At 42.2% G+C, this 27,500-nt stretch overlaps 1 protein-coding gene and 1 long non-coding RNA gene across 8 annotated transcripts in view; one reads left to right on the top strand and one right to left on the bottom strand.

The window, feature by feature from the left end:
• The window catches only part of slc2a9l2 (solute carrier family 2 member 9, like 2), a 97,437-nt gene that overhangs the window by 60,754 nt on the left and 9,183 nt on the right, over positions 1-27,500 (bottom strand). For 2 of the 7 annotated variants that reach the window (XM_047800707.1, XM_047800706.1), the window contains 5 exons: positions 20,404-20,471; positions 16,292-16,390; positions 15,445-15,605; positions 7,042-7,166; positions 1,836-1,981 (listed from right to left, as the gene is read on the bottom strand). In XM_047800707.1, coding sequence (XP_047656663.1) covers positions 1,836-1,981; positions 7,042-7,166; positions 15,445-15,605; positions 16,292-16,390; positions 20,404-20,454 — 582 coding nt within the window. In that variant the 5' untranslated portion in view covers positions 20,455-20,471. Of the gene's footprint in view, positions 1-1,835; positions 1,982-7,041; positions 7,167-15,444; positions 15,606-16,291; positions 16,391-20,403; positions 20,472-26,711; positions 26,732-27,500 lie in introns of those variants that run through there. The other 5 variants (XM_047800710.1, XM_047800709.1, XM_047800708.1 and 2 more) reach the window with 4 other exon arrangements.
• LOC113659147 overlaps positions 26,699-27,500 on the top strand; it is a 1,886-nt gene continuing 1,084 nt past the window's right edge. The window contains exons 1-2 of the long non-coding RNA XR_003444585.2: positions 26,699-26,823; positions 27,290-27,380. This is a non-coding gene — a long non-coding RNA (uncharacterized LOC113659147). The remainder of the gene's footprint in view (positions 26,824-27,289; positions 27,381-27,500) is intronic.

Raw genomic sequence — 27,500 nt, 5'->3', positions numbered from 1 at the left:
AGCACAGTGAGGGGCAAATCGCTGAGCTTTTCTACACGCTGAGCAAATCTATCTTTCCTTCATGATGCACTGAAAACCTTCCATGAGATCACGTCCACTCCCAGGATAAAGCTGCGGAAGTGATGAGTGGTTTCCTTCTTGATGCAGTGGACGCGTGGACGCGAGGTCAACCTGACATGCACAAGCTCCGGTTAAGATTAAGGTACTACTTCACTATTGATTGTTTTGTCCAATCCTGCAAGATCACTTAGATGGCAAAATGGTCATCTCTTGCTGGTACCGCGATCCCGTCTGCAACGCTGAGCAGACTGAGCTTTCTCAGTAGCGGGTCCTAAGCTGTGGAATAGCTTGCCACCATCAGTCAGAACTGCTTCTACATTTTAAGTCCATGTTAAAAACACACCTCTTTTCCTGTGCTTTTAATTGTTGTCGATTTGTATGTGTACTTTTATATTTATGTTTTCTTTCTTTTTTTTTTCCTTTTTCTTTTTTTCTCGATGTACAGCACTTTGGCCAGTTCAGGCGGATTTTAAATGTGCTTTATAAATAAAATTGAATTGAATTAATGCAAGAAGGAAATCGTGTCTGTTGTGAGGAAAAGGTCAAAGGTTGTTGCTTTAAGGCACAAATACACCAAATACGAATACTGGAGCTGCATCGTTTCCTGATTCCTTGCATCTTGTAGAAAGATGATGCCATCAACTGGACTGATCAAAGGACCCAGTGGGGACAAATGAAGACAGTACAGTGATGCACTGAATACGTTGTTTAATCTTAAAAAAAAAAAAAAAAAAAAACCCTGCAAATTCCTCAAAATAAATAAATAAATAAATAAATAAATAAATAACTAAATCCAGCCACTGCTTGATTTTCCCAAAATCGTTCAATCGTGCAGTAACAGAAGGACGACCAAGGGAAATGTATTTTTGTGTTTAATATGGAACAAAACAGTGTTGGCCTTGAGAACGGCTATAGATCTCTGTATTTAATTGGTGCTGTTCTTGTTTTTCAGGTCAATGCTATGCACCATTCTGGAATTGAGCAGCCTCTGTGAGACTAACTGCTTTTATTGCCAAAGTAAAATGAGGGATTCAGTTCTTTTATGCGATAATGTTGTTCTGTCCTCCGCCGTGGGATCCGAATGACGCGTATATAACTGAGGCTTAGTTCAAAATATGTCCCACACAAACTTAAGACTTGTCCAACATTTGGTCACTGGTCTACACTAAGGGCCTTTTTACACCTGGCCACTTCATGTGTTTTCTCTGATCCGATAGCTATCTGATTTGTTAAAACTGTTCCGTTTACATTAGGCCACATAAATGCGTCTTGGCGAATCGGATATCGATCCGTTTTTTCTACTCCTGCCCAAAATGCAAATATATTTGACCTCATTTCCGGGGTAATTCTCGACTCGTGAGTCACCTGCGAGTGACGTACTGTACTTCCGTTTGGGAGGAGTATATCGCTGACGTATGTGGCTTGAACAACCACATGCATTTACACCTGTCCAGTTTCATCTGAAATGCGTCCCAGACCTCCTCCTGAAGTGGTTTGAACGATCAGATTTATATCCGTCTCAAAAACGTCTCGGAGGGCATTTAGACCTGGTCTTTTTACCATCGGATAGCTATCGGATCACAGAAAACTCATGAAGTGACCGGGTGTAAAATGCAAACAGACCTTGTCCCCCCCTTAAGTATTCATCATGTCTGCATATGTCACTGATTATTCTCGCAAAGAGATGAAGGGGGGGGGGGGAATGTAGACAGATGGTGAAAGCCACCATCTACACCAAAACACTCCACTCAATCACTCATTATGAACACACTCACATGGCCGAATATCTCGGGAAGGCCGAACAGCTGTCCGGTGAAAACTCCAAGACAGATGAAGACGGCGTTAAACTGACCGATGGAGCCGCGGTACTGTCGTGGTGAGATTTCGCCCAGATACATCGGCAAGGCGCTGAGAGCCACACCTGAGGGACAAACAGACACAGAGAAACTGGTGAGACATGAATATACAAAAGTATAGAAAAAGAATAAAATAATAGAATAAAGTTCTTCAATTTATTTATACATAAAATTTATATATTGATATATTTCCTTTTTTTTTAAACATATATATATATACACGTGTTGGATAAATGTGTAATTTAGTAAGAATAAATAAATAAACAAACAAACAAACAATACTACTACTACTACTAATAATAATAATAATGCAGATAAGCCAATCAGCTTGCAGGCTAATCACACCACCACACAAACTTAAACGATAGTGACAAATGATAAATAGATATTCGCGTGTCCAGCAAAGTGGGATGCTAGGTGCCTCACATGGTGATAAACATTATTGCTATGGCAACCAGTAGAGGGAACGCCTATTGGCGACTTCATAGTACAGCGACTAGCCACTTGCGGTGAATGTGTGAATTCCCAGATTCACACCACTAACAGTATACAGTATAGAACAAAAAAAATACCAAAAAAAAACAAAAAAAAAGCATAAGGGGCTACAAATGAGAACCCAAACAGTTAGAAAACACCACTTTTCGAGCTAATAATGTCTTCAGTGACAAATCTGTCCTCTTATTGACCTTCTTGGTGTCATCCGCAGGTAATTATTTCTAGTCACGACTCGTCTACTTGTCTAGAGGGACGACCTATAAACAGAGCTACTGGCCGGCTACTGTGTAGCACGTTGTTAGGCTAGCAGTTTTAGCTGTAGAGCTAGCTGCAGTGCCTTGCAAACAACATTTGAACATCCTCCTGAAAACCTAGAGGCGGACATTCAAGTATGTCTTGTCCAGATATCGAGTAAGGGCAGCATTAGTCTGGGAAGCAACCAAGTGGATAAGGGTAGCACTCAGGCAGCTGGAGAGAGTCGCAGCTCAAAGCGAAGAAGCTGTTCATTACGGAGTCTGAACAGCCTACAGAGCTGTGCTTTATGGAACAGTGCCAAGAAGAAAATCATTATTTGGAAGGGGGAAGAAAAAAAAAAGGGTTATCTGAAATCCTGTTTGAGGAAAAAAAGGTTTTCTGGTCTGATGAGACAAAAGTTGAGTTTAATGGCCTTGGCACAAAGCTCTCGGTCTGGTCGAAAGCCAATTCTGTGCAGCACTGTTTAGTACACCATCCTCACAGAGAAGCATGGTGGTGGGAGCATCATGGTGTGGGGAGGCTTTATCAGCACGGGACAGTGAAACCAAGCCAAAATCCAGGAAAACCCTTGCGACATCCTCCTTCAATCTGCACTCATACGTCCAAAACATGAACACAATTCATGGCTCGCTGAAAGCCCAGACCTCGGTCCGACTGAGAAGCTGCTTTGTTGGAATTAACCTGTTCACCAGTGCTTTCCATGCAATCTGACAGAGTTTGAACGATTCTGCTCGGAAAACATCAGGGAGCAGATATGCAAAGCTCATAGCGAGGAATCCCTGAGGAGATGCAGCCAAAGTGTTGACCGGAGGAGGAAATACTTACATGTATACTTACATGTATACAACTCTACACAATAACACAATAAAAAATGTTTTTTCTTCAAGTGAATTGTGTCACAGTTAAAAAATAATTATTACACATTGCGTAATGAAATAAGTTGTCAGTTTTTAGATAAAAAACGTCTATAAAAAGCATTTCGGTCAATGCTGAGATGTTGCAAAAATAAATAAATAAATAAATAAATAATTCTATGCGTTCGTACGCTCAGTAATCACAATGCTGAAATATGAGTCGCGATTATGGATGTATTACATGTCTCCTCAACATCAAAGGAGTTCAACCTCATTTTGAAATCCATGAACATTTTATAACAGGAAGTAAAATAAAAAATAAAAATAAATAAAAATAAAAAAAAAAACAGTGGAAGGAACACAGTGTAACTCTGCTCAAAGGCAACTGGCTCTTTTTTTTTATTAGGCGTATCCCATTCATATTTTAACCGGTGATCCGTCCCGACCCTTGATGAGGTCTCGGACGGCATCGGTTACACAGGCTTCCCAATGCAGATCGATCCGAACGAGGCGTTTCAAACAGCGTCGATACTGCAGTGTATTTACAGTATAATAACGACAGTGCGATTTCAATACGGTGTAAAAAGGTGAAGCCGTGGAATGGAGTTCAGCACGGATATTAAATTAAAAACCGTATAAAACGGGTGTGAACGGCTTACGGTGTACGAGGCAAGCGTAAGCACAGAATCCATAACAACAATAATCAATCTCCAAACTTTTTTCGGACACCTCAGTAACCAAAGGGAAGTTTTCTTGGTTTTTAAATACGGCCCAAACAAATGTCCCAGAAATCTGTCAAACACCAAACACATTGTCCAAAGCGTCAAAGAACAAATTACACAAAAAGGACAGATGACTGAAACAAATGTTTCGTGCTTGTTGACTTGGAATAAAACTGTTTTTTTTTTCCCTGCCTTTTTGATTTCCTATTATTTCCGACCTTTTTCTTTTTCGTCAGAGCTTCACGTCCTTGTCCTTGTCCCATTTGTCTTCAGTCTTTCGTGACAGACGTCTTGTGGATTAATCCTCTTTACAGCTACAATGAGTAAGTTTCCTCATTTCTTTTCTTGCTACTTTATACTGCAGATGAGTTTGAGTGATTATATGTTTTGCTTTATGGGTTCGGATTATGTTATTATCTCTTACTTCTTGTACTTATTACTTATCTGCAATAGTTTGTCCCACATTGTTCTTGTTACTTGCTTTCAATAGGTTCCAATGTGATGCACTGCTCTTCCATTACTGTATATTCAATTCAATTCAAGTTTATTTGTATAGCGCTTTTTACAATAGACATTGTCTCAATGCAGCTTTACAGAACATAAACATAGAGCAGAAGGTAAACATAAGGAATGATAAAGGAAATAACGAATAATAAAAGAAAAAGAATTAACAGAATAAAAAATTCTAGGTTATTATTAGTTCACAATCTGTATGTATTTATTCCCCTATGAGCAAGTCTGAGGTGACTCAGGCAGCAGTGGCAAGGAAAAACTCCCTTAAATTGGTAAAGGAAGAAACCTTGAGAGGAACCGGACTCAAGGGGGAACCCATCCTCATATGGGTGACACTGGGGGTGTGATTGTAATATACAGTCAGATAAATGTTGTATTGGTGTAAGGATCATGGACTTCAGATCTCCTTAGTAGCACAGAGTCTAACTGGAGATGTCTCAGGATTCAATTAGTAATATAAATGTATATATTAGTAATATAGTAACTATTGAGAGCTTTCAGTTCTCTCTTGTTTAGTATCAGGCACAAATAACTGCTAACTGGAACTGGGTGAGACAGACAGACAGACAGACAGACAGACAGACAGACAGACAGACAGACAGACAGACAGACAGACAGACACACACACCATCAAAAGTTGTAGTATGGATTTCTTTCTGCTAATAGTGTGTGTGTGTGTGTGTGTGTGTGTGTGTGTGTGTGTGTGTGTGTGTGTGTGTGTGTACACAATGGAAGAAATGCCGAGCATATTTCCAGTCAATTTATGTTCTTATATGTGATCTCTCCTTCTCTCCACCACACACACACACGCACACACACGCACACACACACGCACACACACACACACACACACACACACACACACACACACACACACACACACACACACACACACACACACAGTTGATGACTGCAGTAATGGAAAAGCCTAGCGGCTTTAATTCCATGTTGATTGTTTATTTACGGCTGAATCATATTCACTACTGAGCAATAAAGCAACAAATCTAAATCGGATGCTTTTAGACATCCGGAGCAGCATGCTGACAGTGACGGTGGGTTCCACTGTATAAATGCAAAAATAAAAAACACACACATTTCATTTCTTATTATTTTAAATAAATAAATAACTAACTAAATAAATAAATAAATTTCAGCGGCATAAAAACCCCGATGCTAATTCTTATTCAAATCACGCTGGCGCGCTAAATAAAAAATTGAAATGAAATCCGGAGACGAGGAGAAAAAGGTTTTGTCGGGTTTTTGTCTCCTGCTTTTCCCTTCTGACTGTATGCAAGCCGGTGCTTGATGTTGATGTGCGTCGGTTTAAAACAATATATAAAATAAATAAATAAATAAATAAATAAATAAATAAAAGCACAAAAAGTGAACATTAATCATGATTCATTTCATCACAAAACAATGGCACGATGTATCGTTTTTATGCTCTATGCTTCATATAAATCTTAGAAAATAAGACCGTGTGAACTCTGAATGCTGACATTTGAAGCGGCTGAGACAGCATCATATGCAAAACTATTATTTCTTTTTTTACACACAGGTTGTTCAAAACTGAACTCTACGCTCCGGATTAGGAATTGGCGTATTATGGATTTTTTTTGTAGAACGACTGGGATTCTCTTGGCCTCGACAAGATTTTGGAAACGTGCCTTATTATTCCGTGAGAAATCTTCTGATCTTCTGATTTGAATCCGGATTGAGGGGAACTGCCGAGCACTGATAAAGAGCTCTTTATTTTTGGTAGTGTTGTCATTAGCCAACATAAAAATATTCTGCCGAGGAGTGTGAGAGAAACGTTTGGAAGATGCCAGCAGCTCGGATGCCTGAATATGTTCGTGCTCATTAGGGACTGAATGAAATAATGCAGCATCTGATAAGCTCGTATCGAGTGGGAGGACGATGGATTCCGGTCCGAGGTTCGAATTAGGCGGACAAATTCACTGAACATCCTGAAGCAGCTGCCTGATGGTGGTATTTATGCTTGCACACATGCACAGGAAGGTGTCCAGGTGTAATGATAATGGATGGTGTTTATCTCGGTCTGCGTGTGTTATGACCCTTTGCTCTGGACCGTGAGATTGAATTTTGGCTTGCCATTAAGAAAAGTTCATGTTGGACACACACGCAGAGCCTTGCCCCGGTGATACATGTTAATACAGGCTTGGTGTTGTCCAAAAATAAATAAACAAACAAACAGACAAATAAATAAATAAATAAATCCCTGCATGCACAGGGCCAGTGGTTTAAAAGGAAGGGAAGAGGACCCACCTGAATCCATGCCAACAATGAAGCGGCCAATGATGAGCATCTCAAATGACCCTGCTTTCTCACCCAGAGCCATTAATAGAGCGGAGATAACGGCCAATATGTTATTGGCCAGCAGAGTGCCTTTCCTACAGGGAGAGAAAAAACGAGAGAGAGAGAAAGTGATACAGGGAACGAGACCAGCTCGGCGGGAATGAATGAGACCAGATGTATATGTTAAACATTTATTTCCATTTATGTTTGGAAATGAGCCTCAATGTAGGAGTGGATTATGCTAATCCTGGAGTGTGAATATCTGAAAGATTGTATATATTCGTCCTAGTTTGATTATGGAAATCACCAGCCAGAGGCATGGCAACGTATCTCGCTTTGCGTCTGCCAGTCTGTTTAGTTATGCCTAGAAAGCTCTAGAATGTCTGTACTGTATGTCTTTCTGAAGACATCAGTAGATTCCAACACTAGGCTTCGGTCTCCAGTCAAAAAAGAAATAAGTAATTAATTCATGATGACCTTTCAAAAGCTATTTGGAGACCCGTCTCTCTCTTCAAGACCAAGGCTTCCCTGGGCTTAAACGACCCACATTGTATTTATCATCGTTATAATCCTTTACTACGCCGTCTCTCATGATCAGCCTCTATAACACTGCTTTCAGCACAGCATTCCCACAGTGTGTGTGTGTGTGTGTGTGTGTGTGTGTGTGTGTGTGTGTGTGTGTGTGTGTGTGTAATGTGTCTCAAATGATTTGGGGCTTGAGTAAGAGGGTGAAGTTTGGAGAAAACTTGTTGCCTCTAATTACTGAGGAAGGAAACTCATTACACTACCACAAAGTGAGTTTAACTTCATATTCTACTGTGTGTGTGTGTGTGTGTGTGTGTGTGTGTGTGTGTGTGTGTGAGTGAGAGAGCAAGAGAGCGCAAGAGAGAGAGAGAGAGAGCAAGAGAGAGAGAGAGGGAGAGGGAGAGAGAGAAACTCCCAGTGGCTCAACCAATATGTCACGTTGACTTAGAGTGTAGTGGTGGAGAAAGAAGGAACACACACACACAAACACACACACACACACACACACACACACACACACACACACACACACACACACACACACACACACACACACACACACACACACACACACACACACACACACACCCTGGAGAGTGTCTTTCTCAGTTTAATGACTACACTGTGCAATTTAATGTGTCTGGAGGTACACGCGTGTGTGTATGTGTGTGTGTGTGTGTGTGTGTGTGTGTGTGTGTGTGTGTGAGAGAGAGTCAGAGAGTTTTCTAAAAGTCTTCTACACTTGTTTGGGAGTGTGTGTGTGTGTGTGTGTGTGTGTGTGTGTGTGTGTGTGTGTGTGTGTGTGTGTGTGTGTGCGTGCGCGTGCATGTAACTGTCACTCTGTCCATCATCCATCACCATGGAAAGCATCACCTGCCTTCCAGCCACCATCACCCTGAGATGAACCTTGCATGCCTAAGGTACCGAGTAAATTAAAAACCAATATAAGGTTCAAATAAAATAAAAAAATCTGCCTGTGCAATCGGACAAATTTGCAGGGGACTTACAGATGATGGACATCGGCATAAAACCGCCGGGTATAAAGGACAGCCTCATTAGAAGGTGTTTTCTTACACAGTGGTGGAAATAAGTCACCATCAGTAAAGATATCCATCCATCCATCCATCTTCTGTACTACTTATCCTACACAGGGTTGTGAGGAGCCTGGAGCCTATCCCAGGGGCCCAATCACACATACACACACACACACACACACACACTTTACAGATGCCAATCAGCCTGCAACAAGTGTCTTTAGACTGTGGAAGTAAACTGGAGCCCGGTGAGCCAGGAAACAATCAATTACAATGGAGAACTTAAACTCCTTGCACACAGGATGGAGGTGAGAACTCAAGCCCCAACCCTGAAGGAACGCGAGGCAAACATGCTAATCACGAAGCCATCATGTCGTAGCAAGGTTAGGATATAATAGATATCATCACACCACAGTGCTATTGAACTCTCAAATCTGATTGGTCAGTAGGTGTTGCGTAACAGCGTAGCTTAGTTTACACAGAATGAGAAAAGGAAAGCAACTTGTTTAAAGAACATGATCACGATTTACACCATCGTTATGTGCATCGTGTCTTCTTGCGACTTGTTTGCATGGTGATGTTTTCTTTTTACTCTTTTATATATATATATATATATATCTTATAGCGCTGATATTCCTCCTGAATACGACTGGAAGAATGAGAAATGTTGTACTTGACTTTAAGGGGCATTCATCACAATCAGTTGGTACGATATGGTGTTTACTGTGACCCCAATTTTTCAGGCAGCTCATCCCATCCATCACCCAGGTGTGTGTGTGTGTGTGTGTGTGTGTGTGTGTGTATTGATTGCTGTAGGGTGAATTAAAGGCTGCTTTTGGTTTGCTTTCTAAGGCCAACAGCTACATGAACAGTCCATTAGAAATGATTCTGCTCTCGTTCATGGCTCATTCGCTCTCTCTCTCTCTCTCTCTGTCTCTGTCTCTCTCTCGCTATTTCTGTGTTTTCTTGGGTTATTTTTCATTTTGTCATTTTTAAAGACCCAGACATGCAACAGAAGTTTGTTTTCTTTGTCACCACTTTAGCCTTACAGACAAACTCCTGTTTGTGCGTTTGTCCGATCCTTCACAACCTGAGAAGAAAGCACAATCGGTGAACATCGAGCAAGAGGAAAAACTAAAGTCTGCCGATGGCTAACGAATGGAGAATCGATTGAAGCGAAAGCCACTCTGTGAGTTTCTCTGCTAATCAAATAACACCACAGAACAAAAAACCCAGAGAAATGAAACACAAGCACATATGGCTGGGGAAAAAAAAAACATACATAGTAATTTAGTGTTTGTCGGGTATTTTCATTGACTTTTGTCAGTAGTTTAGTAACCAAAAGAATTCCTTTGAGTCTGTTCAGAAACCCAGGAACATTAAGAGCTTCTAATCCACCTACCAGTGTGTTTCTGGAAGGTTGGAAGAAACCGGAGAACCCAGAAGAAACCCACAGAGAAAGCAGGTGTTACACCAGTTCTTCTGCTTCTTTCCTAACCCAAGTACCAGCATTCACCTGTTTCAAATGTTTTTACTCGTAAGGTTACGTTAAACTAAGGAAGACCCACATATGAGTGTGTTCACGTGTCCACATCCTTTTGGCCTTATAGTACATGTTTTACCATTATTTTGTAATTTGGCATTTCCCAGTCCACCCCAACCCCACAACAGCTAGATAACACGGACAGTTTTACGTGCGCTCTTTCCACATCCACCACAATTAGCTAGTGTCATTTACGGTTTGATTGACAGGAGAGCAAGTGCCATTCGTCCCACCCAAACAGCACAGCAAAATTTGTCCTCTTAACCACTTAGACATAGATAGCTACACCAATCTACTGCAATATGACTGTTGTGCCACTGGGGGGCCTTCTGCAAGCCTTCGTGGAGTTTTATATATATATATATATATATATATATATATATATATATATATATATATAAACAAACAAAAAAAAAATTCAAATGTTTTTCCACTGAGTCATAGTTTTGTGACTTTTGTGAGTCATTGCTTGTGACTCTTTGTGTGACACTAGCACACAATCTTGGTTCATTGTTAGCACAAGATTGATAATATTAAATAGCGACGTGACATACGGCTATGTACGGTGACCCACACACACACAGCGCTGAACACACACACCGTGAACACACACCGGGAGCAGTGGGCAGCCATTTATGCTGCGGTGCCCGAGGAGCAGTTGGGGGGGGTTCGGTGCCTTGCTCAAGAGCACCTCAGTTGTGGTCGAGACTCGAACACACAACCTTCGGGTTATGAGTCAGACTCTCTAACCATTAGTCCACGACTGCCCCCAACATTTAATTTGTAAAATGAATCAATAAAACTAAAGAGGAGATCAGGGTTCGATCTGAATTTGGTGTTTATTCTAAGGCTGAGTGTGGCATCTTGAGCAAATTGAGCCGATCGTGTGTAATGAGTTTAGTTCAGTTTTGGTCAGACTGGGCTTGGATTGAGACAAGACCAAAGAGCGCTAACTTATTTGTCACAGAACAGCAGTCATTAGTGATGTAAAAGGATCATGATAGAGGAGGAGGAGGCGGAGGAGGAAGAGGAGTAGCTTTATGTCTAGGTCCAATTTTAACCTTTACTCTACTGAGGAGGTCATTTGAATTTGTACAGATGGGGCACCAATACACATCTACAGTAAATCCGCCCGCTGTATCATGAATTACAAAGTTGCATAGTCTCTAGTGTGTGTCTAGAAGAAATGGCAATATGAAAGGACATCAGCCATGACCTCGGAGAAGCAATTGTTGCTGCTCAATCTTCTACATCTCCAAACCATTTGAAATTAACCATTCTGCATACGGATTGTTTACAAAAGGCGACCCTTCTAGACAGTTGCCCAGGTCTTCCTAGGATTGGACATCCGAGCAAATTCAGTTTAAGGTCAAAGAATATGATAAAAACCATCAGGATTAAAAAAAAAAGGTATGGGGGAAAAAAGCCTTTCTACCTGAATTACTCAAGGATACGGCAGCTTGCAAAACTGCGTCTGTACAAACCACAAAGGTTCACGAACAGCATCACTTCAAATGACGAGACCAAGGTGACGATGTGTGGTTTTCACCATACTCGTTCCTGTGCATGGTGACCAATTCTCATCACAAACACTCCATACCATCTGTCACACCACTCACGGTGGTGGAGAGACGATGATTTGGGCTTGTTTTTGCAGCCACAGGATCTGAAGAATTGTTCACTTAGACTACGATGAACTCTGGCCTTCTGTGCAGCAGCTTAAGCTGGGCTGAAATTGGGCCATGCAGCAGGTCAATGATCCCAAGCACACCAGCAAACTGACACCTGAACAGCTAAAGAAGAAGAAGAAAAAAAAAATCAAGCTAATGGAATGGCCAAGTCAGGGTCTGGACCTCAAGCCTATTGAGACGTTGTGGCAGGATCTGTACATACCCCAGGGCAATGCCTTCAGACTGAATTTCTTGAAAACATTGTAAGAGTTTGGAAAATTATTTATTTCAGGTTACTGTTGCTAGAGGTGGCTTTCCATGCTACTGAATTTGAGCACAAGTGTATATACAGTGTCCCACAGAAGTGAGTACACCCCTCCCATTTTTGTAAATATCGTATTATATTTGTCATTTCTTCAGTGTTGTCACAATAACTTTGCTACAATGCAAAGTAGTGAATGTACAGCTTGTAGAACAGTGTAAATTTGCTGTCCCCTCAAAATAACTCACACAGCCATTAATGTATAAACCGCTGGCCACAAAAGTGAGAGCACCCCTAAGAGAAAATGTCCAAATTTGCCTCAATTGGCCATTTTCTCACCCGCAGCATCATGTGGCTCGTTAGTGTTACAAGGTAAATTTGATGCTCACTCTTTCATACTGGTCACTGGAAGCTCAACATGGCACCTCATGGAAAAGAACTATCTGGGGATCTAAAAAAAGAAGATGGCAAAGGCTAGAAGAAGATTGCCTAGACCATACAGTGGACCATACACTGGACCATACGGTGGCCAAGGCCATACAGTGGTTTAACAGGACAATTTCCACTCAGAACAGGCCTCGCCATGGTCAACCAAAGGAGTGCACGGTTTTCAGCGTCATATCCAGAGGTTGTGTTAACGGATGAATAGACGGATGAATGCTTCTGGGGAGCTACAGTTTATTGCGGGAACCATGAATGCCAACATGTACTGTGACATACTGAAGCAGAGCACGATCCCCTCCCTTCAGGTCTCTGGGACACAGGGCAGTATTCAAACATGATAACAACCCCAAACACACCTCCAAGAAGACCACTGCCTTGCTAAAGAAGCTGAGGGTCTGTCCAAGCATGTCTCCAGACCTAAACCCTATTGACCATCTATGAGGCATCCTCAAACGGAAGGTAGAGGAGCGCAAGGTCTCTAACCTCCAGCAGCTCATGGAAGAGTGGAAGAGGACTCCAGTGGCAACCTGTGATGCCCAAGAGAGTTAAGGCTGTATTGGAAAATAATGGTGGCCAGACAAATTATTGACACTTTGGGCCCAATTTGGACATTTTCATTTAGGGGTGTACTCACTTTTGTGGCCAGCGGTTTAGACATTAATGGCTGTGTGTGGAGTTATTTTGAGGGGACAGCAAATGTACATTGTTATACAAGCTGTAGTCTTATTTCCCAAAGTATATCAATAGTTTAAAGTGAAAGCCAGATTCAAGCAGAAGTCATATTTATATGGAAGAATATATAGAAGAATGCACAGGCACAGAGAACTGTGTGTGTGTGTGTGTGTGTGTGTGTGTGTGTGTGTGTGTGTGTGTGTGTACACAGGACAACATCCATTAGTAGGATGGATCATGAGGGACTCTACACCAAAAATAGCCTCCACACACAGAGATCCTTCTGCTCAATCGCTGCTAAGTGAGACAGACAAAGTGAGTGGGTGGCTTGAAGAGGAAGCGAGTTTGAGTGTTTGTGTGTGTGTGAGAGAGAGAGAGAGAGAGAGAGAGAGAGAGAGAGAGAGAGAGAGAGAGAGAGAGAGTGAGCAAGACAGGTGTATGTGACATCATCTTAATGGTCCGTCAGCTGAGACTAGGTGTCGCATCATGCCTTATGCCAGCAAAGAAACACACTATCGATGAAACTCTTTCTGATGGAATTATCGAGGCACTCTGTCACACTGGCTGTATGACAGCAGGTGCGCTATTCTTCTTCTCCTTTATTTATTTATTTTTTTTAAGAAAGCTTCATGTTGAGACTAGGTATATGCATTCAAACCTCAATGGGATCAAGCAGGGAAAAAAAAAAAGAAAAGAATCCTGAGGTATTTATTTTCTCACAGAGCTTGAAAAGCAGAGAGGATGAAGCTTGTGGGAAGAGCTGCTCAGTTCAAAACTCACAAATACATCTTTAATATAATAATAATAATAATAATAATAATAATAATAATAATAATAATAAATAAGTAATGACTTGAAACTAGCTATAACATCATGCTGGTTGTTTTGCCCTAGAGCTGGGGGTTTCTTTCCCACCTTGCACTTGGGTGCTCCAGTTTCCACCCCAGTACAAAGAAATTCACTGTAGCTGATTAGCATCTTGGGGGTCACGGTGGCTTAGTGGTTAGCACGTTTGCCTCACACCTCCAGGGTTGGGGGTTCGATTCCCACCTCCGCCTTGTGTGTGTGGAGTTTGCATGTTCTCCCCGTGCCTCAGGGGTTTCCTCCGGGTACTCCGGTTTCCTCCCCCGGTCCAAGACATGCATGGTAGGTTGATTGGCATCTCTGGAAAATTATCCGTAGTGTGTGAGTGAATGAGAGTGTGTGTGTGTGTGTGTCCTGTGATGGGTTGGCACTCCGTCCAGGGTGTATCCTGCCTCGATGCCCGATGACGCCTGAGATAGGCACAGGCTCCCCGTGACCCGAGAAGTTCGGATAAGCGGTAGAAAAATAAATAAATAAATGAATGAATGAATGATTAGCATCTTGAAAATAACCGTAGTGTATGAATGGATGTGTGAAGTCCAACGTGTATCCTGTCTTGTGCCCCTGAGATAGACTTCACCCCCTCACCCAGAAATCTAAATCTGAAACAGGAGACTAACCCAATACAGCAACAGACAGTGGCATTGTATTACACCCCTAGTCATTTATCCAGTCTCACTTAATAGTCATGCACAGGGAGAGAGGTTATTATAACACTGACCCGGCGTGTCTGGCTCAGCTTATTAATGGTTATTAACGAGTTGGAAATGATTCCCGTCTCGGCACGACGTCACCAGGATGTGATGTTTAAGACGAGAAGAGCAAAAGAGGAGTCACTCAGCACTGACTCCAGTGATACGAACACTGTTTATTTTGGCTGCCACTTATGTTTCGCTGTCGCGTAGAAACAGAAGTCTTCAGTGGTCAGGATTCGTGGTTTTCTCCCACGCAACAGGATCTAATGTATAATAATACTGGAATTGTTTTGATTTGTGGGAGGAAACTGGAGAATTCTGATGAAACCCATGTGTACAGATGGGGACCAATCAAATAGCCAGAATATTTGCTGTTTATCCCATTCATTTTTGGAACAGAGACAAACCTTTTTTTTTTGCCTACATCCATTTATATAAAGCCACAAGGAGAAATTGAAGGAAAGAGAGAGAGAGAGAGAGAGAGAGAGAGAGAGAGAGAGAGAGAGAGAGAGATAGAAAGAAACTAAAAGAAACAGATAGCAAGAAAAGGAGAGAGCAAGACAAAGACTCATAGATAAAGTGATAATGACATGTAGACAGCTAAATGAGAATACAGGAAACCAGTGTGTGTGTGTGTGTGTGTGTGTGTGTGTGTGTTTTTTACCTGCCCAGTATTTTAATAAGGAAGGGGACAGTGAGCGCCCCCATCAGGCCTCCAACCGCAAATATGGACACAGTGATGGACCAGAGCAAGGTGAGAGTGTCCACTGTTGGTGACTCGATGTAGCGCGTCGTCCATGTCAAGTTATAAAACGCCTTTATATACTACACACACACACACACACACACACACACACACACACACACACACACACACACACACAAACACAAACACAGTCTAAATAATGTTAATAATCAGCTATAGCTTCAAATTGTTCTTTACATTGTGAAATCTTGGTGTGTGTGTGTGTGTGTGTGTGTGTGTGTGTGTGTGTGTGTGTGTGTGTGTGTCTCAACTGTACGAGCCAGGGAAGACCAGATGTGCTCAATCACAAACACATACACACACACACACACACACAGAGAAAGAGGGCTCTGATGTCAGTTCCATAGTAGGGGGTTGCAGATAATTAGGTGCTTTAATTAGATCTAAGAGACGTCAGATTAAATGTCAAATATGATCATGTTTGTGTGTGTGTTGCTGTATTTACTTTGAGATATGACAAAGTGTGAAAAAATATATATTACACACACACACACACACACACACACGCACGCGCACACGCACACACACACGCACACACACACGTGTATAGATAGATAAGGAAAGAAAACACTGAGGCAAATTCAGCAGAACTGCATGGTAAAGGTGGGGTGACTGGCCTTTACAGGGGCATTACAGTTACCCATTTTAAATGAAACAGAATGAAAGAGTCTGAACTGAGCAGGAAACTTTAGAGCAGAAGAGAGTTAGAACAGAGTTAGGAGAGAGCTGTGGGGCGGTCACTAACCTTGGAGGGGGCGTTGACCACAGACAGGTTGTAGCCATACAGGAAGGAGGAGCCAAGAGCTCCGAAAAACGCTGCACTGAGTACGCAACGCGTCAGTCCCTACACACACACACACACACACACACACACACACACACACACACACACACACACACACACGTGAGTACTTTTTCATTGCCACTTAAAATCCAGCAATCATGCTGTTCCTTTTGCGTGTGAAATGGGATGAATCTGACAGCCCCCTGGGTTTTGGCTGAATAACAGGATTATAATAATGTCAGTGCATGAACATTAATCCCTTATCATCATGTTACATTTGTGCATGCGGGCAAAAGAGAAGATCTGATGAGAAAACAGTGAGGATGAGAGACGACACAAAACCCTTCAATCGGCCAAATGAACATTTACACCGTCGTACCTAGACTTCAGTGTCTCCTTACACATGATGTACATTCTCCTTAACCACGACAAGACAATCAACTCAATAACTCTCTCTCTCTCTCTCTCTCTCTCTCTGTCTCTCTGATTCTGTCTGTTTGTCCATCTCACTCTCTCTGATTCTGTCTGTCTGTCCATCTCTCTGTCTCACTCTCTCTCTGATTCTCTGTCTGTCCATCTCTCTCTGTCTGTCTGTCCATCTCTCTCTGTCTCACTCTCTCTCTGATTCTCTGTCTGTCCATCTCTCTCTTTCTCTCTCTCTCTCTGATTCTGTCTCACTCTCTCTCTCGCTGATTCTGTCTGTTTGTCCATCTCACTCTCTCTCTCCGATTCTGTCTGTCTGTCCATCTCTCTCTGTCTCTCTATCTCTCTCTCTGTTTCTATCTGTCTGTCCATCTCTCTCGGTCTGTTTGCCCATCTCTCTCTCTCTCTCTCTCTCTCTCTCTCTGATTCTGTCTGTCCATCTCTCTCTCTCTCTCTCTCTCTTTCTGATTCTGTCTGTCTGTCCATCTCTCTCTCTCTGTCTGTTTGTCCATCTCTCTCTCTCTCTGATTCTGTCTGTCCATCTCTCTCTCTCACTCTGATTCTATCTGTCTGTCCATCTCTCTCTCTCTCTCTGTCTGTTTGTCCATCTCTCTCTCTCTCTTTCTCTCTCTCTGATTCTGTCTGTTTGTCCATCTCTCTCCGTCTCTCTCTCTCTCTCTCTCTCTCTCTCTCTCTCTCTGATTCTGTCTGTTTGTCCACCTCACTCTCTCTCTCTCTGATTCTGTCTGTCTGTCCATCTCTCTCTGTCTCACTCTCTCTCTGATTCTCGGTCTGTCCATCTCTCTCTCTGTCTGTTTGTCCGTCCATCTCTCTCTCTCTCTCTCTCTCTCTCTCTCTCTCTCTCTCTCTCTCTCTCTCTCTCTCTGCTGATAGCTTCAAAACAAATAGGCTTCACTGCTTGAAGAAGAAAAAACAAATCAAAATGTATTTAAAATGAATAAATAAAAAAGTAATAAAAAAGGTACAAAAAAAATAAATACATGAACAAACGATAAAGACGGAAAGAAACGCAGTCGAAGTTATAAACAAACCGATAAATAAAGGAAGGACGCATAAACCGACCAGACAAAACAAAACAAAAATAAATAAAATAAATGCAGACAAAAAAGAGCAAAAAGAATAAGAGATAAAAAGGGTAAAAGAAAAAAGGAAGCATAAATACATAAAAGCATACGTGTCGATACAAGAAAGAAAGAAATGCAGGAATTAAAAAAAAAAGAAAAGAATGAAGGAAAAGACAGAAAGAACAGAGGTATGAATACAGATTACTACACGATGTTCATCGTTTGTAGTGATGATATAAAAAAACATTATTAGAAACTCAGACTGTGGGAATCTCTGTGTTTATTCTGGTCTCCAAGGTCTCTCTCTCTCCCTCCCTCCCTCTCTCTCTCACACACACACACACACACACACACACACCAATGTCTCTGCTTCCCTCCAGGTTTAGAAGGAAAAAGCCTTTCATGTGAGGAAGCTTAAAATTTAAAAAAAATTTCAGCTCAGACTTTCACCACTCTCACTTTGTAGTTATCTAGTTGCCGAGTCAAAATCAAATCAGATATTAAAAATCAAAAGGTCTCGTGTTTAACGCACCCAATACCACCCCCCCCCCCACCCCCACACACACACACACACGACACAGCAAGGCAAGGCACGGCAGCTTTCACTGTGTGACGCCTACAGAACTCCATGAAAGGCAGAACTTCCTTTTAAAGGAAAGAAGAAAAAAAAAGAAACTTCGCTACAGAAGGATGGAAAACGGGACACCTGAGTAGGTTTTCAGCTGAAAGAGAGAAAGAAACAAAGAGAGGTAAATGGGGGAAAGAATAGAGAACTGCATCAGTCTCCTTCTGTCTATCAGGAATCGATAAAAGATATTGAAGCAGCTTTTTATTTGATCTTGTTACAGTAAAAAATAAAAAAATAAAAAAAATGTGGACGTGGACGAAGTTTTATGTTCTTGTGGAGAAGATGGACCCAACATCTGGAGTTTTAAAGCTGTTGGCTTTACATGACAGAAAATTATGTACATAAAGGAGCAGTCCCTCCTAAACGTACTGTATACCTGATGCTGCCGCCACCATGCTTCACCCCGGGTATGGTGTTCTTGAGGTCTTGTTTTACTTTAGACCCGTGAAGGGTGATTAAGGTGGTTTTTGCCACTCTACCCCATAGACTAGACACTCAGGAGCATCAGTAGGTTCACTGATAGACGCCATAGACGGAGACGGATAGATTGAAGAGCAGCAGACGGGCTACGCTATGGGATTTCTAAGAGAGTAATGGAAGCAAGAGAAAATGGAAGTTCCACATCTCTTCCTCCATCCCTCGTTTTCTCGTCTTTCTCTCCACCAAATCTTTCGTACATCTCTCCCTTTTCGAATGAGATTCTCTTTCAATCCATCTCTCTCTCCGCCTACCATTTTAGTGCCACCTTTCATTCCTTCGTTACTACCTTCGCCGTTTCCCCTCATGCTAGCCCTCTTTAGACAGGCATCTCTCCATGTCCTCCTTCTCCTCTTGCACATATAACGCTTTTTTCTCGGTTTCTGTCAACCTTCGAGTTCTTTCTCACTCCGTTCGTGCCTCCCTTTCACCGTCCAGGTTTCCATCTTTGTCGCTTCAAAGCACGAGAGCATATTTTTTGGAATATTTCAGAGAACTTTATGGTTTCTTGCTGATATGACAAGCTCCGTCATGTTGCTCTCATTTAAATAAATAAATAAATAAATAAATAAATAAATAAGAGGTGAGAGAAACTAGAAACATTCACTGTAACTACTTTGAATATTGACTGATCGGACGAGGATTAGATCATTGAGACGGAGTCTATGAATGAATAATCCAAGCAATTGATCTGTAATATTTTTTTTCCCCCAGATGCTGATCTTGAACAAGCCTGATATCATACCGGGCAATATTTGTAGCTGAGCATTATGGTAAATATTTGAATGTTGTAGTGCCTGCGGAATGAAGATTTTTCTCCACCACGGCTGTTAAAATCAACACGCTGCTTGCGACATCTCATACGGCGCACAGCCAAATGGCAAACGGGCCAATTATGTGTCTGATTAAACCGTAATTACAAACGCAAAGCGGAAAATCCAAACTGCTCTTTCAATCGGTAGGAAAACACAGTACGCTGTTATGTGGCTTAGCCTACAGTATGTGAAGTCATGTTGTTGTTCGGTAGCAGAAGGGAGACGGTGTGAACTGGATGCTTCACAGGGATGTCGGGGAAATTAAACTAAATGGTGTGATGGAAGGCACCAGATGTACAGAGTCTGAAATGTCGCACTGTGCACCCATGCAGAGCGGCTTCACGTTTTAATTCACTTCCTCTTGGCGGAGATTTGGTGCAAAACGTACAAATATTATTCGGATAACGGCTAGTTTAACATTTTGCCTGAAAATGTTCATCCTTAACTTCCGTCCTGACTTTTTTTTTTACCTCTAGTCCCTCTGCACGTCCCTCTCTCTCTTCCTCCGTCCTGTTCTCTCATCCCTCTTTTTCCCTGAGGACACATAATTCTATCTGCAGTCAGGTAACAGAGAATAAAGGGTGATAGAGAGAGGAGAAATCGGACCAAGGTCACACACACACACACACACACACACACACACACCTGTTTGGATGGAGCTGGCTCGTTTTCAGGGTTTCGTTGGACTTTTTCCATTTCCGAAGCTCTAAAGCCTAAAAGAGAGAAAATCCCCCAATTATACTCAAGGAGACACACAAACACACACACACGATCCCCTGAAGAAACAGAGGAAGCACGCACTATGAATACACAATGGATTTACTATACATAATGCATTCCAAATTCATCACACACCTCATTCCAGTATGTAAATATTTAGTGTTCATTGTCATTACCGTCCCTCGCTCTGAGCGAGAGTGAGGATGAGAGAGACAGAGAGAGAGAGAGAGAGAGCAAGAGAAAGAGCGACATGGGATAGCAGGGAGAGAGATAAAGAGAGACATAAAAGAAGTAGGAACAGAGAGAGACAATGGGAAAGAGTGAGAGAGAAAAAAAAAACAGAGAGAGACTTGATGAAATTACAGTCTGAGAGGAAGCGGTCGGTGTAAAGCGTGGGCACTGGGAACTACTCCAATTTACTGATACAATAATATACCTGGAATAATAAACTCACTCTTATTTGTTTAGGTCTCTCTTTAAACATCTTACTATGATAGTAATGTACCAATACAGTTTTCGTGTCACATTCATTCATGCTCTGCCTAAACCACATGACAATGCAGATCAGATTAAGAAAAAAGAAAAGAAAAAAAAAAAGACTGGAATGGAAAGAGCTGGCAATAAAGAGAGAGAGAGAGAGAGAGAGAGAGAGAGAGGCTTAATTAATATTTCACATCGTTGACTCAGATTAGGGATTAGGGGGAGGGAGGGAGAGAGAGAGAGAATACAGAGAGTGAATGAGACAGGGAGACAATGAGATAGGGCTGATATGGCATTTATAAACATCAATATCACACACAGTTGTTGAGAGAGAGAGAGAGAGAGAGAGAGAGAGAGAGAGAGAGAGAGAGAGAGAGAGAGAGAGAGACTACTATAGCACTACTGCCACCTAGCGAACCTGCATCCAGTGGAGCTTCACTGAACACCACACTCTCCTATTACTCACTGCTGTATTGCTACTTTTACTGAAAGTGTGTTTAAATGACGGTCACTTTAATACAGTCCGTTCTGCTGTCTTTCAAAATATTTCTGCTTTTCAGGTCTTCGAATTATTCAAAAACTAGCTGGCTAGCCAAACCCACCTTGTCAAGTCAACTTCTGAATTGTCTCCCTAATTTCATACTGTGACTCCCAAATGTCTTTTTCAACAAGTGATGTGACATATGGCTAAGTATCGTGACCCATACTCATTATTCGTTCTCTGCATTTGACCCATCCAAAGTGCACACACACACAGCAGTGAACACACACACACCGTGAACACACACCCGGAGCAGTGGGCAGCCATTTTTATGCTGCGGCGCCTGGGGAGCAGTTGAGGGGAACGGTGCCTTGCTCAAGGGCACCTCAGTCATGGCCGGCCCGAGACTTGAACCCACAACCTTAGGATTACGAGTCAGACTCTCTAGCCATTAGGCCATGACTTGCCCCAGTCCAATATCCTAACCAAATTTTCCACTGGGATCCATCTATTTACACCATGTTGCCCAAATGACTATTGCCCACATATCACCACATAGCACCCACACCACTTTCTATTGGTCCTCCATAGTTAAAACACATATTATCCTTTTATTGGTCTACATATCCCACCACATTCCAACAACCTTCTTGTTGCACATATCCCACCACATCCCAACTTCCTTTTGGACCCCATATCACACCACATCCCAACTTCCTTCTGGACCCCATATCCCACCACATCCTAACTTCCTTCTGGACCCCATATACCACCACATTCCAACTTCCTTTTGGACCCCATATCCCACCACATCCCAACTTCCTTCTGGACCCCATATCCCACCACATCCCAACTTCCTTTTGGACCCCATATCCCACCACATCCCAACTTCCTTCTGGACCCCATATCCCACCACATCCCAACTTCCTTGTGGACCCCATATCCCATCACATCCCAACTTCCTTGTGGACCCCATATCCCACCACATCCCAACTTCCTTCTGGACCCCATATCCCACCACATCCCAACTTCCCTTTGGACCCCATATCCCACCACATCCCAACTTCCTTCTGGACCCCATATCCCACCACATCCCAACTTCCTTCTGGACCCCATATCCCACCACATCCCAACTTCCCTTTGGACCCCATATCCCACCACATCCCAACTTCCTTCTGGACCCCATATCCCACCACATCCCAACTTCCTTCTGGACCCCATATCCCACCACATCCCAACTTCCTTCTGGACCCCATATCCCACCACATCCCAACTTCCCTTTGGACCCCATATCCCACCACATCCCAACTTCCCTTTGGACCCCATATCCCACCACATCCCAACTTCCTTCTGGACCCCATATCTCATCACATCCCAACTTCCTTCTGGACCCCATATCCCACCACATCCCAACTTCCCTTTGGACCCCATATCCCACCACATCCCAACTTCCCTTTGGACCCCATATCCCACCACATCCCAACTTCCCTTTGGACCCCATATCCCACCACATCCCAACTTCCTTTTGGATCCCATATCCCACGACATCCCAACTTCCCTTTGGACCCCATATCCCACCACATCCCAACTTCCCTTTGGACCCCATATCCCACCACATCCCAACTTCCCTTTGGACCCCATATCCCACCACATCCCAACTTCCTTCTGGACCCCATATCCCACCACATCCCAACTTCCCTTTGGACCCCATATCCCACCACATCCCAACTTCCCTTTGGACCCCATATCCCACCACATCCCAACTTCCTTTTGGATCCCATATCCCACCACATCCCAACTTCCCTTTGGACCCCATATCCCACCACATCCCAACTTCCTTTTGGATCCCATATCCCACCACATCCCAACTTCCCTTTGGACCCCATATCCCACCACATCCCAACTTCCCTTTGGACCCCATATCCCACCACATCCCAACTTCCCTTTGGACCCCATATCCCACCACATCCCAACTTCCCTTTGGACCCCATATCCCACCACATCCCAACTTCCCTTTGGACCCCATCTCTCCCCACATCCCAACTTCCCTTTGGACCCCATATCCCACCACATCCCAACTTCCCTTTGGACCCCATCTCTCACCACATCCCAAGTTCCATGTTGTCCCACGTTCTAAATTTTCTTGTCTCTCTCCATCTCAGTCTCTTTTTCTCTGTTGAAATCTCTATTTGTCTGCATTATACTGTGCAGTAAATGTCCCTGGTTGTGGATAAACATGAGATTTTGAAGAGCAGCTGCTAAATCATATTGATGATTTTGCTGAGAAATCCTGTCACCTGACAATTCTGTTTGCTCAAACAAGTAAAAACACACACACACACACATACACACGGATATTGAACTCACAGAGAATCCCCCCCACCCCCATTTTCGGAAAGTGGATCACCTTTCTCGGATATCTGACGCCTTTGTTCTCGGAAACTGCAGAAGTTAGACAGAAAGAAGACAAATGGAGTGGTTCCTGCGGTTTTCCTCAGAGAACGTGTACGTGTGTCAGAGAGTGTTACCCTTGATAGCTGAAACTAGAAAGCAGTTGAAAAGAAAGCAATTCACGAAATTCTATACTGTAAATCAATAGGTCAGGTGTGTTCAAGCTAGATAAACTCTCCGGTGTTCATGTGGTCTCTCTCTCTCTCTCTCTCTCTCTCTCCCTCTTTCTCTCACATTCTTATTTGCTTTTCTAGAAAATAACAAGCATATATGAGCCTCACATCACACACATTAGCCTTAATGCAACTCAAACCAACCATCTGTTCAGGATAACAGATCACAGGATACTTCCTACAAGCAAGCATGATTAGATCTACAATAAGTGTCAAGGTTACCATGTTCAGGGGTGATGAAATCAAATGTTTTGGTCCATCAGTATGAAGGACGAGCAACAGAAAGCCACTGTAAAACATGCTGATGGATCAGCGATGCTTTCAGAGTCTCTTATGAAGCTTAATGTAATCATCATCATCAATACACCATATCATGTTGGAGTATTTCATTAAAAAACATGGTTGCCCGTGTCAGGAAGTTGAACGAAACCTTTGACAAGACAATGACCATCCAGATCACACAAGGTGCCCATACAGGTGGTGACTGATATATACACATCTATATTGTGTAGGCAATGTTTAGCTCTGATGGTGATCGTCTCTCTGCTTATTGTAAATCCACAAGCATCCATCTGTGTGTTGCACAAGATCGCTGCACTGTACACGAATAACTGATGACTAAAACCCTAAAGGAAAACAAAGCTCCAGTAGAACAAAGCTTACCAAGAAAAAAGTCCAAGCACGACCAAATCTCTCATACGCATAAAGGACTCATTTTCTCATGTTATACAAGAGTTAGTTCCGGTCCACTAATTCGATTGGTTGAATGGTGAAAATGAAAATGAAAAGGAAGAAGGGATGCCTGATGGATTTAAGGCTATTAAACTACAAAAAAAAAAAGCTTGATTTTACTTGGTCTCAATGTGGACAAAAGGGCAAAAGCTCTCTCCAGGAAAATCCTGAAGCATGAGAAATGTCCATGCAGTTAAGGTAAATAAGAACAGAGATAAGAAAACATCATTCGAAGGGCCAACCTTCGAAGAGAGAGAGAGAGAGAGAGAGAGAGAGAGAGAGAGAGAGAGAGAGAGAGAGAGAGAGAGAGAGAGAGAGAATGGTAACATGGAGAATATACTGATTCAGTTGTTTAGTAAATGTAAAATTTTACAGTTACTTATATCCCTAAAAAATTAAACTAGAAAGAAAGAGAGAAAGAAAAGTTAAGGATACAAAAAAAAAGAATAAACAAAAACACATATCCATGTCCATCCTACAGGAAAATACCTTAAATGTTTGTATATTCATGGTTTTGAATCTTATATATCCCTTACAGTATATCCTTTAAAAATTTATTCATTGGAAAGCCAATAAAAGATATTAAGAAATCAAATCAAAATCAAATGTATTAGTTGTGTATGGTGGCCGAGAAGTGCAAAACACCTTAACAAATCCGAAAACAAATTAACAAATCAAGAAACAAACAAACAAATCCGAAAACAAATGAACAAATCCGAAAACATGTCAACAAATCCGAAAACAAATGAACAAATCCGAAAACACGTCAACAAATCCGAAAACAAATGAACAATTCCAAAAACAAATGAACAATTCTGAAAACACAACAACAATTCAGACAACCCGGAAACGGTAGGCATCGTTTGTGAATGGAAACTTACCGATATACAGGTATGGAATCTTATGTGTAATGTGTAAAGTTCTCCATTTAAATATAAGAAAATAAGAGAATTAATCCGTCCAGGGTGTATCCTGCCTTGATGCCCGATGACGCCTGAGATAGGCACGGGCTCCCTGTGACCCGAGGTAGTTCGGATAAAGCGGCAGAAAATGAGAGAGAGAGAGGAGAATTAATCCACAGTAATCCATTCCATCCATCCATCCCAACTTTTCCCTGCGGCAGACTGTTGAACTTCATGTACAGTATATCTTGAGTGACAGGTGTCTTGTCCAATGATCGCTAAGTGTTCCAATCACAAAATACGCCAACCTCTTCCGGGTTGTCCGAATTATCGTTGTGTTTTCGGATTTGTTAATTTGTTTTCGGATTTGTTAATTTGTTTTCGGATTTGTTAATGTGTTGCGTGCAATGACTCAGACAACCCGGAAAAGGTAGGTATAGTTTGTGAATGAAAACTTACCGATCATTGTACAATAGACCTGTCATTCAAGATATGCAGGTGAATGACAGGTGTCTTAAGTTTCCATTCGCAAACTACACCTACCGTTTCTGGGTTATCTGAATTGTCCTTGTGTTTTCGGATTTGTTAATGTGTTTTACACTTCTGGGCCACCGTACTTGTGAGTGCATAGTTTTTTTAGCCTGACTAGAGCGACCGAGCTTCAAAAACACTAACAGCAGCAATTTCTACACTGTGGCAGATTTTGTGGCTTTAAGCAGCTCCCTGTGATGAACTGCTGCATGCTTCCTAATAAAAGTCATGCGGTTTTACGACGTTTCGTTAAAAACAGATCCCAGATCCAGTTTTCAGAAGCTAGCAAGAACTTTCTTGAGCACAGGTTAAAGATTTCAAAATCAGTGTAATATTTTCATAGTTGACTGCTAATAATTTACTACTGCTGTTACATTGATAATAATTTACTCTGTTGAGGTGGGGTCGGGGTCGGGGGGGGTTGGTTTAAGCCCGATGTCTGGTTTAAATAATGACCAGTTGTAATGACCAAGTTTTACAGACCACCGACTGCTGGAGACACTCGTTTCCCTCACGGTGGGTGCGTCTCAATCAGCTCCCTAGTTCGCTAGTCAGGACGCTGATCAAGGAGTCGGCCAATTTTACTGCAACAAACGTAAGTAGCTTGTTATTTATGTTGTAAATAATTTCTCACATTCTTCTATTTCTTCTTTCGTCTTTTCCCTTCAGGGGTTGCCACAGCGAATCATCTCTCTACACCTATCCCTATCTTCTGCATCCTCAACACTTGCACCCACTAGCTTCAAATCCTCATTAATTACATCCATATACCACCTCTTTGGCCTTCCTCTTTGTCTCCTGCCTGGCAGCTCCATGCCCAACATTCTCCTACCAATATACTTACTCTACCATCTTAATCTGGTCTTCCTAACTTTGTGGCGTCTTTAAAACGTCTTCACTCAATATACGCGGTGTGAGTCTTACTGTATGACTTGTTGAGTTTAAGAAAATCCAATAATTAGCCTAAAACCCTGCTTGAAGCACCTTGTGATTAAACCGACTCATTATATTTTAGGCATTAAAAAAAAAAATCAATATTTTAGAGGTTTGTGTTTTTACAGTGACTGGAGGGGAAATTACAAGTTGTGTACGTGACGTACTGATTTATCAGCTGATTGCGACACAATCCATGTTTGCAGGGCAAAGTCACAGGTAATAAGTCCGAATCTTTGTCTCCAAATTTTTTTCTAATGCTTGGACAACTACATTCACAGCCTTGTTTTATTGTACCAGGAGCAATAAATGTTTATCTTTATTACACGTTATAATCTT

The sequence above is a fragment of the Tachysurus fulvidraco genome, chromosome 15 (genome assembly GCF_022655615.1).
Source record: "Tachysurus fulvidraco isolate hzauxx_2018 chromosome 15, HZAU_PFXX_2.0, whole genome shotgun sequence".
In the NCBI taxonomy this organism is placed as follows: domain Eukaryota; kingdom Metazoa; phylum Chordata; class Actinopteri; order Siluriformes; family Bagridae; genus Tachysurus; species Tachysurus fulvidraco.
This window is presented reverse-complemented; position numbering and strand designations above follow the sequence as displayed.